Source organism: Stegastes partitus, unplaced genomic scaffold (genome assembly GCF_000690725.1).
Source record: "Stegastes partitus isolate 25-593 unplaced genomic scaffold, Stegastes_partitus-1.0.2 Scaffold1146, whole genome shotgun sequence".
NCBI classification, from domain to species: Eukaryota; Metazoa; Chordata; class Actinopteri; family Pomacentridae; genus Stegastes; species Stegastes partitus.
This window is the reverse complement of record NW_007578877.1, coordinates 211494-232301: the sequence shown is the minus strand read 5'-3', so window position 1 is coordinate 232301 and position 20808 is coordinate 211494. Positions and strand designations below refer to the sequence as shown.

Below are 20808 nucleotides of genomic sequence, written 5' to 3'. Positions count from 1 at the left end.
AGTATGAGTATCAGAGCTTTCAGAACCAGCACTACCATCCAGTGAACATGGATCTGAACCGGGGCACCGGAGGAAACCCAGTGTTCCTGTGGGACAAGAAAGATGACTGCAGCGGCGACGATGTCATGGCCGTCACTCTGATCGTTGCCAAAGAAGCCGTGGATCCGTACGAGGCCGTCGGCGTGGAGGTCATCTCCAGAAGCCTCAATGCAGGAAACCACTGCAGCTGTGACGCTCATGTCACACCTGCCCTGTACCTGTGTTTTTATTGCTGACAGCCGCCATGGCGACACAGCTGGTAGAGCAGGTAACTGCAAGCAGCACAAGAATCCTTCATTTTGTCATTAAAGCACCAAAACTGACCCGTTCGTCCGCCAAAGGGAGATTTATCATAGCACAGCGTTATCCAACCCAATGTTCAAACTGACAACAACTTTCCAAGATGGCTGCCGTATCCGATGGACAAACCTCCCATGTGTTTCCCCACAGCATGATGTTGCTGAACGATTTGCTTGGTTTTAATGTCAAAATATGTGTCGGCCATCTTGAAAAATGGTAAAAAATTGGCTGTTTGAAGGCAGCGTTTTTTGTGAATGGGCTCCATCAATCATGAACATGTCACATGTGATGCTTGTAGGAGAATTTGAAGGGTTTTCACTTCTCTGCCCAGTTAGCTGAGCACGCTCACTGAGGAGAAACTAAAGAATCCTCATTTCTGATGTTGAGTCACTTTAGTAAACGATGATTTTTCACTTTGATGAAATGATGAGATGTTTTCAATCTCTGTGATCTCAGAGGTTTTACTCTGCTGACATTTGAAGGTATCGCTGATCACAGATCCTTCAATCGATCAAATCAATCAACCTGTTTGAAACGGTCTGCAGTGACTCTGAACCACTTTGTTCTGATGATTTTCTGTTTCAATAAAGTCTCATCTGCATCTGAAATATCTTTGCCTCTTTTTCAAACCTTCATCAGATTGTGTTTTCAAGGAACATGAAGACTGCAAATAAAATGTGAAACAAACCGAGAACAGAGGAAATAAATGTATTCTCTATGAGCGATGAAGACTCCCATCTGAGGGAATGTGTTTTATCTGTAAACCTGTTGATTTCTATGAAGAGGTTACAGTATCACACAGGTCATGCATCGCGTTGCCATGGAAACCTACATGCATTTAGTTGGTGTTGCAGAAATCACATTAGGTATGTTTTATGTTTGGTTCCACCGATAGAACCTTCTATTGGCATTTATCACAGAGGATGTTCAATGAGGAACATTAATTTCACTTTGATTTGGACATCAGTAAAGTGATGTCATATTACATCATTCATCACCGTCCAACAACTCTGTTCATGTGTTTGTTCTTCAAGCAGCACAGAATAACTTTATTTAAAATGCTTAAAGAACCTGTTTTATCGATGGAAAAAAATAATCAAAAACAAACCAAAAAAAACCCCAACTAACTACTTAATGAGGTTTTTATTGAACCAGGTGGGTCCCCAAACACCAACCAATCAGAACAATCAATCCATCAGTTGCTTCCCGGAGACCTGCTCAGAACATCTGGTTCTTTATCTCCACTAACTTCATTTAATACTTAGAGTTCTACCTTTATCCAGAATTCGAGGCCCTTGAAGTCCATAGAGGAGAGTCCAGATTTATCACTAGTTTTTCACTAACGTTCCTTTTTTAAGCACTTTTGAGCCTCATCGCTTTGTAAATACTGAAGCCAGAGGAAGGACTGATGTCAAATGTGTGTAAAAATGTCCTTCCATTATCTAGAACTGGTTCTGACCAACCACCATCACACATGCTGATATGAGCCTGGAAAGTTTACCCAGAATGCACTTTGTAAAGTTTCCTCTGGTGAATGATCAGAACCAGAACCACATCCAGGGAACCAGTGATTGTTTCTATGACTCTATGTCATAGACATTAAACTGCTGCAGGCTGACTGGTACCACTGTGACAAAAATCCTCCTGTTGTCAGAAAATCAATAAAACCAGTGTTTTCTGTCAGTTTTTTATTTTTACACTGAAACATTCAAACTGTGCAAATGAATCGAACGAGTCGGACGAATTCTGTCGACGCTGAAAAACTCACTGAGGCCACAGAGGAGCTGAACCGGACTCTGCTGCTGGTTCTGCTGCTGCTTCAACCCGTCCTGGTTCTGTCTCTTTACGTCTCTTTCATCTGGATTTGTTCACATCAGGTCCATTCACTGGGAGACTTACAGACTTCCTGTCAGTGGTCACCAGTCACCATTCAAACCTGAACTAGTCCTTCAGTTAAACACAGAGAACTCTGTTATCAGTCTAAGATCCGCTCTGAGGATGAACCATCGCTCCCTTCAGCCTCAGTTAAACCTAAATAGTCTGCATTGACTAGCTGGTAAACAGGTTAACACCACGAACTGACTACAGGTTAAACTAAACTAAACTGGTCAATTCTGACCTGTTCAAAAAGAAACCAACCTCAACCAGCCAGCATAATCTTAACCAACCCAACCCTTCAGCCTGAGGACTTACAGCTGCCAGTAAATTATTAGCTCTACTTCACTACCACTAACCACTTTGAAACTAGTTAGCTGGATAGAAATTAGTTAGTCTGGCAGAAGCAAGGTATTATGATAGAAACTAGCCCATTGGACAGAAGGTAGTTAGTCTTACATAAACTAGTTACCCTGAAAGAAACTAGTTAGTGTAACAGAAACAAGTTAGTTTAAGAGAAACCAGTCAGTCCAACGGAAACCAGGTACTCTGACCGAAACTAGCTAGACTCACTAGCTTAGTCTGACTAGTTTGACAGCAATTAGTTAGTCTCACATAAACTAGTTAGTCTGACCAAAGCTTGTTTGTCTGGCAGAAACTAGTTATTCTGAGAAACTAGTCACTTTGGAGGAAACTAGTTCGTCAAACAGAATCTAGCTACTCTGACAGAAGCAAGTTGGTAAGCTAGGTAGTGTGACAGGAACTAGTTGACTGAGTTAACACACAAACAGTGAAGGCTGACTTTGGAACAGCAGCTTCTCCTGATAAATGACATAAACTGAGTCACATTAAACTCTACAAACACAATAATCAATAACCAGTAACCAATAACCAATACCCAATCACCTGCGGATAACTGGTCTCCTCATAAAGCGTCAACTGTTACTTTATTTTTATTGGTTTCACTGGGAGTCATTTTCACTGTAAATCGTTTCTGATCACCTGTAATGTTTGCACTGAGTATACCTGATCTTTACTGGTTTACACCAGGTCGAACTGGTTTATACCGGATCTAACTGGTTTATACTGAGTCTAACTGGTTTATTCCGGGCCTAACTGGTTTATACTGGATCTAACTGATTTATCATGTGTCTAACTGGTTTATACTGGATCTAACTGGATTTACACTGGGTCTAACTAGTCTATACTGGGTCTAACTGGTCTCCCTTGGTCAGTGCTTGGTCCAGCAGGCTTGTCTGAAAATACTGTCCACTGAATGTTACTGTACCGCTTTTATATGGTTTCCACTGGTATGCAGTGGTTCTAGCTGGTCTTTACTGGTTTATATTGTGTCTTACTAGCCTTCACTAGTGTTACTGGTTTAGCTGGTTTTGTGTAGTTTGCACTGAATCTAGCTGGTCTTTATTGGTTTGTACTGAGTCTGGCTGGTCTTTACTGGTTTATACTGGGACTGGCTGCTCTTGTGTGGTTCGTACTGGGTTCTGTAAGAGGTTCATTTTGTTGTCTCTAGAAATGGTTTCAACTGGATTTCACTGGTTTTTAGCAGGTCATACTGCTCTTCACTCGTCTTTACTGGGTCCTGCTGATCTTAACTGGTGTGTAATGGTCTGTACTCGTCTTCTGAGCTCCTCTGTGGCTGTGGTGGAATTCCCAGCATGCCTCCGTAAACGGGTAATAAACAGTAAGTAAAGCTCGATGCACAGCATCAGTAATGAGCAGCAACAACGTCCTCACTGTGGCGGCCATGTTGGCTCTGAGTGATGTCACTATGGTGATGTCACTATGGTGACATCATAGCAACACAGATCCATTCACACACACTCATTCTCACACACACACGCACACACACACACACACACACACACAGAGTTCTGTAGTCCACCAGCCAATCAGATGAGGATACATCCTCTGGTCTCAGTAAAGTTCTCTCTGATTGGCTGCTTCCTGTCAGTCTGTTCTTCTTCTCCTGTTCTGTCGCCGTCACTTCAGCCAGACGAGCCTCCACCATCACTGATCCTTCCCATCATCCTTTGCTCTGCTGGATGTGGACTGGTGAGCTCATCTCAGACCAGCTGAGGTCAGAGGTCAGCGTGACCATGACATCACGGGTCAGGAAGGTCAGAGGTATCCACGGTAACCTGCCAAACAAACCAGTCAAAACAAGTGACGGTTAAAGTCGGCCTTCCTGATCTTTATCTGGTCTTTTACCAGAACTCGAATGTGTTTTTCCTCCTAAATGTCATGTGTCTATCTGCTGTACTGATGAAGTTCTGAGGCTCAGAAATGATGGAAAAAGTCCATTAAAGTGATAAATCTGGACCCTCCTCTGTGGACTTCAAGGACCTGGAACTCTGGAACATTCACAGTCTGAAGGTAGAACTCTGGTCAATAAATATACTAAAGTTATTGTTTATAATCATCCATCCATACATCATCTATACACCGCTTAATCCTCACTAGGGTCATGGGGGGCTGGAGTCTATCCCAGCTGACTCAGGCTGAAGGCAGGTTCACCTGGACAGGTCACCAGTCTATCAAAGGGCTACACTTAGAGACAGACAACCAAGCACACTCACATTCACACCTACGGACAATTTAGAATCACCAATTAACCCCAGCATGTTTCTGTACTGTGGGAGGAAGGTGGAGAACCCGGAGAGAACCCATGGGTTCTCTGTTTATAAACAATCAGTTGATTCTGAGGACGTCGGGTGTCTCTGACTGAACCAGCCTCACCTTGATGAAGATGGTATCGTCTTTGATGTAGCTGCCGGCCTCCAGGACGCTCTGAGACACAAACAGAGGACAGCCGGAGGCGATGTTCATCTCTGCACTCGGACGCCTGAAGCTGCTGCTGCTGGGATCGGGCTTGAAGGCGTCGCCCAGATGTTTCCTGGAGGCACCCTGGTCCATCAGCATCAGAGTCACCTGACAGACCGACACACAGATGAGCTTCTCAACACCACACAGATCCACGTTTCTGCAGAAAAATCAGCAGTATTGAAGCGGTAGGGGGGTACCTTCTGTTTGAAGGGCCAGGGCAGCAAGGCGTCGTACTCGCCCCTCATCACCACGAAGAACAGCGACAGGTGCGTGCCCTTGCCCATCCCGTCTCCATTCAGGTAAACCCGAGCGCACATCTTGTAGCCGAAGTATCCGGTGTAAAATGGCTGTGAGTACAGCGACAGCGTCTTGGCCGCCACAGCGTCCTGTTTCCGCCTCTTGTAGTCGCGGATCTTCCAGATTAGAGTCCCGTTGTAGCTCGCCGTCTCCAGCACCTGGAACCGCAGGTCCATGTCGGCCAGTCGGATCTCATGGACGCTCAGCATGTCGTCATGACGACTGAGCTGGGTCTCCAGGGAGGCTAAAGAGGGGTGGGAATTCATCAGTTATTGATTACTGATCAGTACCTCTGGACCTCTGCTGCTGCATATGTTCATCATCTGTTAGTGACCAGTTCTTCTACATATTTATTTGTTTTCTGAGAAACAAAACAATTCCGGGAAATTTCATCTCAAATCATCGTGTTATTAGAAGATTTCTGCTTGACCGTCTGCGATTTGCCTGAGAGAAATGTAAATTTAGCTTGATTTATAAATACTTTCTGAGATCATTTAGATATATATATATATATATATATATATATATATATAGCCTGTTGACCCACTTTCAGCACGTTTTTGTTGCACATTTAAATTTGAGACGACAACATGTCAGCAATTATTAAAGATAGAAATGGTACAACTGGTCAAACCTGCTCAATCAGTTACAAAAATTCAATAAAAATAACTTTTTTCCGATTTTCATGACCAAGTATTTCATATTGAAGAGTATTCTGTGTGTTCAGGTTTGTATCATTGTGACTTGGAGCTACATGAGGGTCAGTAAACATCACTCGCCAACTTCTGCTTTATCAGTTTTTATGTTAATCTGGGCTCAAACGTGGGACTTTTCATGACGACTTAAAATCTTTTCATATTTCAGCCATAATCAGAGCAATTATTTGAGCAACTTGTCTAAGATTGTAGATTCTAAATCAATGGCATGATGAGAAATAACAGCGAAAATTCCTGAGATGTTGGTTCCAAACAGCCTCAGATTTCAATGTCTGAAGCAGGTTTTTAAGGAATGTAGGACTAAGAGTGTCTGATACGGTGAAACAGAATGTCCTGTTTAGAACCGATGACAGGAACACAGTTTCGAGTTCACTGTCGGGTTCTAGACACTGCAGCAACGTGTTTGTTTTATTATTTGAGTCAAGTATTGAGTATTTCCAGACGCCGGTGTGAGTTCTGACCCAGAGTGTGTGTCGTGGATCCACTTCCACTGCGTCCTCCTTGTTCCAGAGCGCTGAGCCTCGTCCGGACGTTCTCCAGCGTTCCTCGTAGGTTCTCCACCTCGTCTCTGAGCAGACGGAGAGAACGAAGCTCCAGTTCCACCTCCAGCAGCTTCTCCGAATGAGAGCTCATGAGTTTCTGTGGGGAGAGACAAGACAGACTGTCTGGGATGGAAGGAGGAACCAACGGGTGTGAAGGACACAAAACACCTTCAACAGAGTCAGGTGATACGTGGGGCCAACAAACAGGCTCTCAGACTGCTGAATCGTTTCTCTGTGTTTGAACTGTTAGACTTTTTTCCACATTTAATGTAACTTTAATCCACTCCACAGTGAGCTCCATGAGAGGAGCTTTCGTACCTGCATGGTGGCCAGTTTCTGCTCCATCTGCCGGTTCTTTTCTCGCAGCTCTTCGTTCTGGTTCTCCAGTTCGGACAGTCGGCTGCTGAGAGCAGGAAGCACCTTGTACCTCTCCAACAGCTCGCCTTTCACATCCTCCACCTGGAAACACAAACTTCATTCAGGAAAACTCACACTGGACCCCAAATGTTAACCGCACAGCTGTGGTTGCCTCCGTCTGGTTGTTACGGGTTTATTCTATCTCAAATCATCAGGCTCCTTCTGCTCGACCATCTCTGATTCACTTCAAACTTTTTCACCATAAGCTAATAAAACTTAGATTGGTGTCTGTAGAATTTTAGACTGATATAACAAGTACTTTTTCAGATACAATTTTCTAAAAAAAAAATAAAAAATGCTGGTTGACTCAAACTCAACAGGTTTCTTCTCACATTGAAATCTGAGGCTGTTTGAACAACCATATCTCAGGAACCATTAAAGATAAAAACTTGAAATTTTCGCTCTTATCTCTCATCATGCCGTTGATTCTGAATGTACAACATGGAATAAGTGGATCAGAAATGGAAGAAGAGTAATGAAAAGTTCCATCTTCAAGCTCCTACAAACAAAAACACTGATGATATAGAAGTCAGCGAGTTATATTTACTGAACCACATGTAGCTGCACATCACAATAACAAAAAACTAAACATACAGAATATTTTCAATATCAAACACCTGATCACAAGAAAATTAAAAAGTAATTTACATTGAATTTTCAGAAATGATTGACCAGGTATGACAAGCTGCATCATAAAAAAAAATATTGGTAGACTTTATGGGCATTTTGTAACCTGGGAACAAATCTATCATGCTTGAATTCTTACAATTATTGGAAGAGGTGCTTGAAGGTAAGCTCTTTAGCAATTACTATAAATATACATGTTCTCGCTTTAATGCTTCAAATTTTTCTTCAAATTTCAACTCACCTATAATCAGAGATTATTTGATCTACTTGTCAGATATTACAGATTCTGAATCAATGACACAATGAGAAATAACTGCGAAAAATTCAGGTTTTTGTCTTTTATAGTTCCAGAGATACTGTTGTTCAAACAGCCTCAAATTTAATGTGCGAAAAAAAAATGTGTTGAAAGTGAATCGACAAATATCCTTTTTAATATTCATATTTTGTGCTATAATAATGTCAGGCAAATCAGAGATGCTTAAACAGACATTCTAATAAAGACGTGATGTTTGAAGGAATGTTCCGGTGGTTACCTTGTTCTCTAATGAGCAGTTCCTACTGGCCATCATTCTCAGGTGTTCAGCGGCGACGGTGGACTCATGTTGCCTCATGTCCTGGTTCAAACCCTGAAATGACACACCAGGTTCATGTCGTACACACGGTACATGTGGTCTGCAGAGTACACATTGGTACATGGGCACTGAGGAGACTGAACAGAGGAAGCGGAGTCACCTTGAATGTGCAGCCATAGCGGTGGAACTGGCAGCTGACCTGAGCTTTGGGACAGTCGTGCTGGTGGCTGGACAGCTTAAAGAGAAAATCAATCAATCAGCTGACATCATCAATACTGACAGCGTGGTGTTAATAAACCGTTAGAAGTGTTCAGATCAGTACCTCGCTGCGGGGCAGGGAGGAGAACGAACAGTGGTTGGGACACAACACCGGAAACGCTGGACAAACCGTCTCTTTGTGTTTCTGAAAACAGTTTGACGGAACGACTTGGTGACTCAGCAACGAAACTTTACTGACAGACACAAACTCAGCAGCTCGGATTCAGAGTCCACATCAGTCGAGATCAGCCTCCTGTTCTCAGGTCTGTCCTGTGACGGGGTTCAGTCTCTGAACAGCAAAGACCCCCAGGATGTAAACATCCCCCCCAGAACTCAACCAGGCTCTTGGATCTGTCCTCTGAAACTTGTCCTTTTACCTCCGACACTAACCCTCAGCCCTCCAAAACTAGTTCTAATACCGCTGATGCTAGTCCTATTACCTCTGAAACTAGTCTTGTCTTCTGGCCTCTAACACGAGTTCTCAGACCTCTGATGCTAAACCTCATATCCATGACGCTTGTCCTTTCCCCCCTGATGTTAATCTTATTACCCCTAGTGGTCGTCAATAACCTCTGACGATAGTCCTCTTACCTCGTGCTAGCCATTTTAGCTCTGATACGTGTCCTCTTACCTAATATTAGTCCTCTTACCTCTGAAACTAGTCCTGCTACCACTTAGGCTAGTCTTATCATCCCTGACACTAGTCCCCTTACTCTTGATGCAGGTCCTCTTACCCAAAGTAAGTCCTTCTAGCTCTGACGCTAGTCCTATTACCCCTGACTCTAGTCCTCATACTTCTGAGGCTTTCCTGCTAACTCTGATGTCAGTCCTCTGCTACTAGTAAATTCAGGTGCTGTCTAGCTGTCAGCGGTGTTGTCAGCAGTGATGTCACAGGTTACCTGCAGGTCAGTCAGGGGCATCTTGGTGGCGCAGAACTCGCAGGTGGTCTCTCTGTGTTTACACTTCCAGCTCAGGTGGTCGGGAATCTCCTTCCTCATCATTCGCTCCTTACATTTACCGAGTGGACAGGGAACCTCGAAGAATGGACACACGTTCAGGTGGTCCTGCAGAGACACGGGTGAGACAGGTGGGGTTTCCAGTGATGTCACTTTTACAGCAGGATTCTGTGTTGCTGTGGTAACAGGGTATGGCACTCACAGGTATCTGCTGCAGACTCATCTGCTCCTGACAGCCGTTAGCTTCACTGCGACAGTAAACCCTCAGTGCCATGATCTCCCGATGGCAGCAAACGTCTCTGAAGATCTGAACAAATCACAGGAAGATCAATAACTGATCGATGATCAATAACGATCAATATTAATGTCCGCCCGATGTCACTTCCTGCCTACCTTGTCTTTAAACAGAGACTCCTTGTCAGCTGGACACACCGGGTTCTGATGGCTGCAGGAGAAAACATAAAGTTAGTGGTTTCTTGGCCACACCTGCTGGTCAGAACAGGAACTGCATCCTCCATCTGCAGCTTTACATCACTGACGTTATCAGACAGTCGCAGCCACACTGTAGTGACCTAAAACTCACTGTGGACACCTAAAGCTCAGACACAGCCTCCCTGCCTCAGATCTCCCTCTTCCACTGACATTTTCAAGAAAAACCTCAACACATCCATGTTTCTATTGGCTTTTAGAAACTGATTGTACCAGTTGCTATCCCGTTTTAGTATTGTATTGTATTTTATTTTAAATGTAGATTTTACTAGTTTTATCTTGCCTGCTAAATAGCTAAATTTGATTTTGATAAAAATCACTGCAGCATGAAGCCTCTTGTTTACAGGTGAAGGTTTGAGCAAAGAATGAAAATATCCCATCAGCAACATTAAATAACAACACATTTCACTACCGCTTCAGGGTCTGTATCTGTAGAAAACTCAAGAGATGTGAAACAATATTATTATTTTTAAGCATTTTAGCATTTGCATGTTAAGGAGAAAATGGTGGCTACACAGGTGCTATGCAGTCATAGCAGAGAAACCAGGCAGGCTATAATTATACTCTGTCAACATCATCACTCTGTAAAGAGCCCTGAGACGACTGTTGCTGTGAATGGGAGCTATATAGACAAAATAAGTTAGCAGAAGGTGAAAGCAGAGGTTTTTTCATTTCTCTCTGTGCCTCTTGCTCTGAAGGAGGGTAAACAAAAAATCTTATGATTTATAAAAAATAAATAAATAAATAAATAAATAAAACACCTTGGTATTAACAGCCGTTACTACAGGTAAAGGTGTAGAAAGACAGCACTGGAAGGTGTCGTGCAAAGGTGTGGTTTACAGGAGGTCCATTCAATCCGAGCAGTAGCTTAATATCATCCATCACCTGCTTGTAAGAGGTGAAGCGCTTCATGGGCAGTTGAGGAGTCCCTCACCAAGCCACCTGCCCTCGACTCACCTGAGGATGTCGTTGATGCAGCTCTGACAGAAGCGGTGGCCACACTCGGTCTGCCGGGGCTGACACAGGACCAGCCTGCAGGCCTCGCAGCGGTATTTGTCTTCTGGTTTTTCTACAAAATGATCTCTGAATCCTCCATGAAGCGGCAGGAAACCTGCAGGCACACCTGAGCAGACAGAGGACACCGGTGGTCAGTCACCCCGAGCACAACCAACGGCACTGCAACAGAAGCTTTACTCTGAAACACGTTGAGACGTTTACCTTGTTGGGACGCGGAGTCGCTTGGAGGCCAGGGATTGGCTGGGCGGTGAGAGGGCGGGGTGATGGGAGGGGCTGCCGAGAGGGGCGGGATAAGGGAGGGCGCCACCTGCTGGAGGGGAATCTGCACCTCCCTCCCGTCAGCACTCCGCCCCGCTGACATGACCTGAGGACAAACAAGAGACCCTTCAAACGTCACGTCTGACTTCCATCTGCACATGCTCAGTGGAGCCCAGCAGAGGGGCGAGTGACAAAGTGAATTACAAGGATTTCATTTGTTTTCAGACCCAGTAACTTTGGCTCTTCAATCCACCTTCTTCCACTTATCTGGGGCTGGGGTGCAGAAATCACACTCTCAAAAATAACCTGTGAAGCCATTTTCAGGGTTCAGTATCTCCAGAAATAAAACTCCCACAGCCGTGTCGTTTGGTAAAGACTCAGACAGAATAGTTTCTAGCACATTCAGAGTCAACCAATCCAGCAAAGTAGTAAGTGCAACATTGCGTCCCCAGAAAGTTCCTGTAAGTGTATATATATATATGGAAGGATCCATATTTCTACTAAAATCCAGTCTTTGGTCAACATTTCACCAACTGTTTAGGCTCTAACATCAGTAGAACCTGATGTGGTGAAAGTATGACAGGACAAGGTTCCAGTTTTTTGATATTTTGATGTGATAAAATAGTGAAATGGACTCATTCGTAGAACCACAGAAACAAGGTAACAGGAGATCGTGTTGCATTTAAAGTGACATTCCTTGGGGGATTTACATTTCATTTATTTGCAGAAAGGAAATTCACAAAAGGCATTTCAGTGTCTCTGATGGTGCAACGTCCAGTTTGCATTGTGTCCTCCACCTCACAGCACTGGGAGCTGGGAGATGATGAAATACTGGACCAACAGATATCAACAGAAAAAGGCCACTGGAACAGAATTTTAGTACAACTTTGGCCTCCTGTTTCACTTGTTCAGCTGCTAGAGAATCTGCCAGTGTGTGTGTTCAGTTATCATCGCCTTTGTCTGTGAATGATGACTTGGCATAAAATAACCACATATGAGCACCGATGTTTGTTTCCAGCCAATGAATCCACATTGCCATTTTGACAAAATAAGCAAAAAACTGCAACATTGACTTGCCATATTTAGCACACATCAGATTCGACTGATGGTAGAGCCTCAACAGTTGGTTAAAACGTCGACCAACGACTGGATTTTAGTAGAAATGCGGATCCATCCATATACAGTTGTTTACTGAAGTCACCGTTTTATGCCCAAGTCTGAGCCGGCTCACTGGGCTTCCCCGAGAAGTCAGAAACTAATCAAGCATCACATTCAACCACTGAAATTCACTTTTATGTTCAGGAATGCAAGTAAATAAGTATAATTTGACATCTTAATCAAGAAATAATAATGTGCTTTACTTTTTTTTTTTTTTTGTTTTTTGTCAAACATTAAATTTGAAAACTCATGGATGACAATAAGACAATTATATTTTAGCATTAAAAACATGATTTCAGTTAAAGAGCTTCTACATACTGCTGTACTAACCATTCCAGGAACATGAAAAATGATTTTGGTAATTACCATTAGTGTTAATTCAGACACTGGGTGGTGGTCTGATAAAGTTGTTAAGCGCTGAAGATACGCTTACAGGAACTTTATGGGGCCACAGTACCAGCCTGATTTGAAAATGTTGCCCTTTATTCCATTTTCAAGGACCGGCAAAAAAATAAAATAAAATAAAAAAAGTGGCCCCTGCTGGATCCAACTGATCATTTTAATCTGCTGGAAGCTATTCTGTCTGTGTCCTCCGGAAATGTCCTGGCTGTAAGAGTTTTACTTCCAGGGTTATTGGAGACCGTTTCCCAGGTCTGAAAGCACACCAAATTCTACAAATTTGGCTAAAAGATTTCACAGAACTTAATTTTGTGTCCCAAGCAACAAATAAGCCAACAATGCAGCAACACTGCTCTCTGAACTGACACAAAGTGACCCAAGCGACCTTTAAAACACAAACAGATGTGACCTCTACACTCACACAGACACAGAAACATATCACTTCCCGTCAGTGCTCAGCTGTGGGGATGCTCGGGGCTTTTCCATTCAATGCATCATTAGCACACACACACACACACACACACACACAGACACACACAGACACACACACACACACACACACACACACACAGGTCTGTACTTCTACCTTTGTGAGAACTCTACAGATCAGATTCCAACACTTGTCATCAACCTGTCAAGTGTGAGACCATCAGACTGAAACTAAAAAAACTTCAAAATGTTTGTCAAACTTTAAAACATTTGCACACAATGAGATGTTCGAGGGTCCGGTGTGGTCACAGGAGCTGATTCAGAGCCGACTGAAATCATGACCAGCAGTTTTCAGAAAGAGAAACTGGAACAAGCAACAGCAGAGGGGGTTTTCCTCCACTCACAACCTGCTGCGGGTCAAACTGTGTGCGGCCGGCAGGGGGCGCCACCGCTCAGACACTGAACACCTCACCGCATACCGGCGGTGCGTTCGAGTGCTCGCGAGGTCAAAGATTCTGCAGTTTAGCAGCAGAGTGTTCCCAGCATTAAATAGGAATCATGCAAATCACATGATCGGCAGACTACAGAAAGCACCAGCATGAGTTACCAGTCCAGTCCGATGGGAGACCGGCTACGGGTGCAGGTTTTGCATGGTTTTCTTAACCAACAATCCCCAGCGTCAATGGTCGATTAAACAATAAACTAAATCGTATACAACATTTGTTATTCCTTGCGCTGATACGGCTCGTCATAAGAACAGACGTGTAAGATAAGCTGCTACAACAGGCTCAGGTTGAGCTGGTGAACTCTGGCAGGTCTTTGTTGTCATGGTGCCCTACAATGCTATCTGCCAACGTAAAGTGTGTGTCGTCCCAGTGACCACCTCCTCTGCTCTCCGACGTATTGAACGGCACAAAGCTCCACCTGCTACTGCAGCTAACATACAATACATTTTCTGATATGCACGACCTTCTTCTTTTCTCTTATCGGTTAAAATGTTTCTAATGGGTTAAATCATTAACAGCAATTAATAAATACAGCGTTAATCATTAACATCCCTACTCGAGACGATGCGCGTCTGGTGAGCTCACACACCCGACGTAACGGAGACAGCTGTGATAAAAACGCATAAAAACACCTGAAGTTGCAGCAATTTCACTCCGTCGGGCAAGTCCGGACTGAAACAGGAACAGAACACTAATTATTCATAAATGGCATAAAACATGGTACCAGTTTACACCGACACAGAGAAGTGTAGTAATCTGGTCTTTGAGCCTCTTTGCTAAACTAAGCTACGCTAAGTCCCCAGTGCCATCCTTGGTTCAAAAAGTTGCACTTTTTTTCCATTTTCCAAAGCCAATAAAAACAAAAACCTGGCCTCTGCTGGAGCCATTAAATTATTTTAATCTATTCTATCGATACCCTCACCACATTTCATGGCTGTGGAAGTTGTATTTCTGGAGATATTAAACCCTGAAAATGGCATCTCAGATAAATGGTTGTTTAGAGGGTGAAATTACAAAAAATCACCAAGTCTGAAAACATATGAAATATTCAAAATTCTGCCAAAATTATTTTACAGAACTTAGTTTTGAGTCCTAAATAACAAATAATCAGTAAAACTCAGCTAATCTATGCTATGCTAGCTCTCCATTAGTGCACATAGAAACTCTGGTGATGAAGCTGTGTCACCGTTTCAGTTTGAGACTAAAAAACTATGCAACACACATGAAACGCAGAGTTACACAAGTAGATTTAAAGTCAGATATCACGGCTTTAACGTACTGAAGAATGTTTGGAGCGTCTGAACCAGACAATGACATGAATTATTCCACCATCTGTGAGAAAAAAACCTCCCCCCCAACAAATTCTCTGAACTTCTGCTTTGATTCATCTTTTCAAGTCAGAGTGAAAGTTCACCTGAAGCCGCTTCACTTCAGCCTCAGCAGGTCAGGTGACTTCGAACCCGAGAGGATACGAGGAAGATACCTTCAGGTTTCGCAGACGTGACTGAAGACGAAACAGAAGGATGTTTTCTTACAGCCTCAGTGGAATTTAAAGTGCGCTGATTAACCGCCATCAGTCTGATTGGAGGAAGAGGAAACGGCGCAGTGCAACTGGTGTCTGAGAAGTCTCTCTGTTCATCCGACAGAGCTGAACTCAGATCAGAACGAACACAAACATCACACTGAACCTGAACCCTCAGAGAGCAGCGAGACACCTGATCACGCCTGTTCGGTCAAAGTTGAACAGGAATAACAGTCCTGGGTTTGTTCCTGTCCTGTACAACAGAAACACATTTAGTTTGTCTTACTGAAAAAGTACCAGGATGTCCCACTGCACTCAGTTGGATTTTGCAGTTTGCATGTTTTTCTGGCCAACCAGCACCGTCACAGCGTTTTGCATAACTTTCAAGTCTGAGCCGCCGACATCAGACAGACTAGAGTTATTTCACATCACAGACTGCGACGGTCAGAGTTTAAAGCGCAAAATTATGATGAAATATTCCGTCCTGACTGCATGATCCTGCATGAAACAGACGGCGCAGCGTCAGAGTTTCTGTCGTCATAGTGAAAGCAGATAAAACCCCCTGCTTCGTTCAGCCTTCCTCTACTGTAAATAGACAAACAATCAAACTGCAGTAAAAACCGATTTAGCGTCATCAGCAGGTAACTCTGCTCCTACTGGGCGTGTGCGGAGGATTTAACCAGTGAACAAGAAAGTTCTAACTCGCTGTTTATCTAAAGCTGAGAAAGTAAGAAAACGTAAAAGCATGAAGTTGAGAACTCCTTGCTTCCATCCGTCATTTGTCTGTCGTCTCTCATCTGGACTCGGTGGCAGCAGGCCGGTCCAGTTGTCCTCTGATCGGTGTTACTCGCAGACCAGAGATCTGGGTCGACCCGGGCCTCCTACTGACTAGCGGAATCAAACAGAGCGGAGGTTCTTCAGTAACATCTGCTGGTCAGACAGGAGGTCCAGACCCAGAGCAGCTCAATGACCCCAGAGGAACACCTCAGGCGGGTCTAGAACATCTGGGAGGAACCAGAGACTTGGCTCAGCTCAGGAGAACTGGGTCAGGAAGAAGTAACTGAGCCAAAGCTCAACAGAGAAAAAGATTCAAATGGCTTCAAAGTGCTGTCGGCTTCCAAAAATCTTCCATCTTATTCCTGCCACTGCTCGCCGCTCAGGGATTCTGGGTAACGTAGTTCTGCCAGACGACCAATTAACTGAAGATTCATCCGATTTATCCGAAACGTTGATTCATTTTCTGTCAGTCGACGAATTGTTTCTCCTGATTTTCTGACATTTCGTCATCAGCGTTAAGAACACAGTCTGCAGTAATGACGTTAGTTCCCAGTTAAATAAAATTAACTCTAACAGGAGCATTTCTGGTCACTTTGTTCTGTACTTTCCTGGAAACCTTCCTCATCACTTCCTAAAACCTGCCGCCGTTTCCTGTAAATCCACCAGACGGCGCCTGTTTGGGATTTTAAGGGAAACCTGCAAATGATGCGTCCAGTAAGTGAAAAATACACAAACTAAACAGAATAAATCAAACTGCAGCCGCTAAATGAATTCCACAGACACAGCGTGGATCACCTTCATCTCAACTGAATCAGTAACAGCAACACTTTGGGTTTCACTTCTTACTGTCAGGACTTTTACTGCAATAATCCTCTGAATTCACCATTTTTACTGCATGAGTCCTGCAGCACAGTCACATATTTGGACTTTCACTGATGTCAGTTCATCCTCCTGAACTGACTCTGAGACAAAAAGGAGCTGAATCACTGAATTCATCTGCAGTCCGAGTCGACTTCAGAACAAACTGAAGCACTGATAATGAAGATGACAGTAAAACAGTGGATGAGAAAACAAAACAAAACGAGAGAACTGATTTAAACAATGGCGTTTTGAGGATCACACTGAATTATTTCACCTGATGTTTAAATCAGGTTTCAGTTTTTCTTCCTTCAGTTTCGTCTCTGAGTTCGACTATTCAGGTCTGACTGTAGTTCTGTTTTACGACTGTGTGTCTCTGGACGGGTTTTAACGGCGCCCCTGTGTCACGCTACCGATCAGGTTATCGATCAGGTTTATCGATCCGATCGCTCTTCAATCTGCGAGTGGATGTAAACACACCGACGGCTAATGCTAGCGGCTGGTGCTAGCCGTGTTAGCTTCGTGTTTCTCTGCCGTTTATTCAATAAGGATCATTTTAATTGAGACGCGCGCACACGCGCGCGCAGACACACGATCCAACACACACACACACACGTGAACACACACGGACCCACACACACACACACACACACACACATACACATGAACACACACTGCTAGCTGTAGCATCTTCTGTATGTGGCGGTTACAAACCGCTAGCAGACGGCTAACGTGTTCTCCGCTGCTACTGATGTTCTGCTGATGTTCTGCTCAGGTTCTACTGAGGTTCTGCTCAAATTTTGCTCATGTTTTGCTGCGGGACTCACATGAATCTCCTTCGCAGGCCACAGCTCAGCGGCTCCTCGGCTCGTCGGACTCTCTCCGGGATTCAAACCGTCGACCTGCCGCTGCCGTGGAGCATCCGGGCCTCAGGCGGACTCCTCATGGTCCGGTTCCGGCTCAGGGTTCTCCGGGTTCCGTCGGTTCTGTCAGTCTGTGGGAGAAGTTAGTGGGATCCAGCTCAGAGATCCAGCGGGGAGTACTGGGCTGATCACACTGGAAACCCCCTCCGCTGCTTCCGCCCAGGAAATCCCCCAGCTGCCCGGAGAGAAGCGCACCACCGGGGGGCGCTGCGGACCGAAGGCTGCGGGGGACCTGAGCGGCCGGCGGGGGGCGCTGTCGCTCGGCCTGACAGATGTGACACTCCGGTGCAACAACGGTCCATCAAAGCTGTGTATTTGGAGTATTTTACACCAGAAAAGAATGTGCAATTGCAATATTTTCTGCACATAAAAACCTTATTTACGTTGTGTATTATTAAATTCAGTATTTATTTATATTTGTGTTTTTCTTTTCTTTTCATGAAGTTTGCAGGAGTCAAATTCCTTGTTTGAGTGTACGAACCTGGCCAATAAAGTTGATACCTTTGCTGCTGTAACACTGCAAATTTCCCCACCGTGTGATTATTCAAACCTCTGATCTATCAATTCTTTCTTCAATATTTCCACATCATGTTCTTTCCTCATGATGCCATCTATTGTGTGAAGGTCACCAGTCCCTCCACAGCATGATGCTTCCACCCCCGTGCTTCACAGCTGGGATGGTGTTCTCAGGCTTCAAGCTTCCTCCTTTTTCCTCCAGATGTACCGATGGTCATTAAGGCCAAACAGTTCAGGTTTAGTTCCATCAGACCACAGGACATGTCTCCACTGATGAGGCTCTTTGTCCCTGTGTGCATCTACAAACTGTAATCTGTCTTTTCTATGTTTCTTCTGGAGTGATGTCTTCTTCCTCTCTGAGCAGCCTTCCAGCCCATGTCGGTACAGGACTGGTTCCACTGTGGATAATGACTCTCTGACCAGCTTCAGCAGCATCTTCACAAAGTCTTTAGCTTCTGTTCTGGGGTTGATTCACACATTTCAACCAGAACACTTCATCTCTGGGACACAGAACCGTCTCCTTCCTGAGCGCTATGCTGGCTGGACATTCCCATGGTGGTTATACTTGATATGACTGTCTGAACAGATGAACGTGGAACCTTCAAGGATCTGGAAGTTGTACCCAAGGATGGACCAGACTGGTGGAGGTCCACAGTTCTCCTCCTGATGTCTTGGCTGGTTTCTTTAGATTTTCCATGTTGTCACAGAAGGAAGCAGTGTGTTTGAGGTGAGCCTTAAAATACATCCACAGGTGTTCCTCCAATTAACTCAGATGGTGTCAATTAACCTATCAAAAACCTCCAAAGCCAGGACATCATTATCTGGGCTTTCCCAAATAGTTTCAAGGCATCTTAGTGGATGTAAACTTCTGACTCTGAGGAAAGTAATGAAAAATTCTCTCTCTCATTATTCTGGCGTTTAGCAAATAGAAATAATGCTGGTTATCCTAACTGACCTAAAACAGAAAAAGTTTAGTCTGATTTAATGTCAGACGAAAAGAAAAAAGTTTTTAGAACTTTTTTTTTGTTTTATATTGTATATATTCTTATTAATATATATCAATATTTCCTATGTGCAGAGCTATATGTGCTGCTATAGCTCACCTGGTTGAGCTGGCGTCCCATGTACAGGGCTACAGTCCTGATGTGGAGGTCATGAGTTTCAATCTCGCTCATAGCCCTTTCCCACATGTCCTTCCCTGACTCTTCTCCCCCACTTTCCTGTCTCTCTCTCTACACTATCAAATAAAGGCACAAGGGCCAAAAAAATAACTTTAAAAAAAAAAAAAAAAAATTCCTATGTGCAACCAGTGCCTGTTACCACTATAGGCATATTGTGTATCATTATATTAAGTATTTATCTATATATTTTTTTCATCATATTCCTTAACTCATGTCCCTGTTTTTTTTTGTTCAATCAACTTTGCTGCTGTAACACTGCAAAATTTGCACAATCATTATTTCCTTCGTGCAGTATCTGTCTGCTGCTACTATAGTTGCATTATGTTTTGGTTTATTAAGTACTTATGTACACTTCCTGTTTATTTTTAAATTTTCTACTGGTTTTTCCTACATTCTTCACTACTGCTCCTCGCTGCGGTGACACTGAATTTCCCTGCGGAAGGATTATTTTATTGTATTTCATCTTATCAGAGACTGCAGGGACAGCACAAGACTCCCAGGAGGCGCTATTTCCCCCATATATGACCAGTGAAGGTAGGAAAGTAATCTATTACAAGCACAATCCATTTAAATCCTACTTCATTAGAACTACAAGGGAACTCAGCACATAATGTAAAAAGTAAAAGCTCTTATTTCTTCTGTGACTGATAATTAATCCTAACTCAATAGAGATTTAGCAGCATTTTCCCGTTGGAGCCGTTTTAACTACTTGTAATTTATTGGGTCATGTGACTAACAATGAAACTGGAACTGGAAGTTGCTCGCCTCCCGGAGCGCACCACCAAAACAGTTGCCCCATCTCTATGTTGAAGGGACACCGTCACTACCTCCTGGGCTTAGCTCCACCCAGGATTATAGTGATTAGTTTAAAGAAAAACAAAGTTTCTGATAATGAGGTGCAGCAGACCATTAGACACAGCACTGGAGAATGGTCTGGCTATGCAAGACTACTGATGAAGTGAAAATGAACTGAACAATCAAAGACACATTTTTCTGTGTCCACCAGGAGGCCCAAGTATTTCCAGCTTTAATGCAGCTCTGTGACAACAATTAGTAACTAATGTGATGAATAATTACAACCAGCATCCATTATCTGGCCCAGTTTCACTCAGCTTCACTGTCACTGCCGTCTGACTCTGTAAGACCTGATATATCGTGTTATGAAGAAATATAAGTAATTCCATAGCAGAAATAAAACACGCGACATGATTCAAGTACATCAATTAATAAATACGAAACATTAGCTCAACAAAAAAAATAAAAGAAGATGAACGTCAGTGGAAACCTGACCTCTGACCTCACAGTGAAGCTGAAGAAGCAGGAACGACACAC

General features: G+C 43.7%; 1 protein-coding gene across 2 annotated transcripts; it reads right to left on the bottom strand.

Moving 5' to 3' along the window:
- Positions 1–2012: 2012 nt before the first annotated feature.
- On the bottom strand, positions 2013–17921 carry traf3 (TNF receptor-associated factor 3). Of its 2 annotated transcripts, XM_008296694.1 has the most exons (14): positions 17684–17921; positions 11151–11313; positions 10890–11055; positions 9837–9888; positions 9646–9750; positions 9387–9551; positions 8552–8632; positions 8390–8464; positions 8191–8283; positions 6932–7072; positions 6533–6710; positions 5256–5599; positions 4972–5163; positions 2013–4373 (listed from the first exon to the last, which is right to left on the bottom strand). In XM_008296694.1, exons 2-14 carry the CDS (start codon positions 11308–11310, stop codon positions 4338–4340), a joined length of 1788 nt encoding a protein of 595 aa, XP_008294916.1. In that variant the 5' UTR covers positions 11311–11313; positions 17684–17921; the 3' UTR covers positions 2013–4337. The 2 variants fall into 2 exon arrangements, with proteins under 2 accessions (XP_008294916.1, XP_008294917.1); XM_008296695.1 differs by lacking the exon at positions 8552–8632.
- Positions 17922–20808: the final 2887 nt, after the last annotated feature.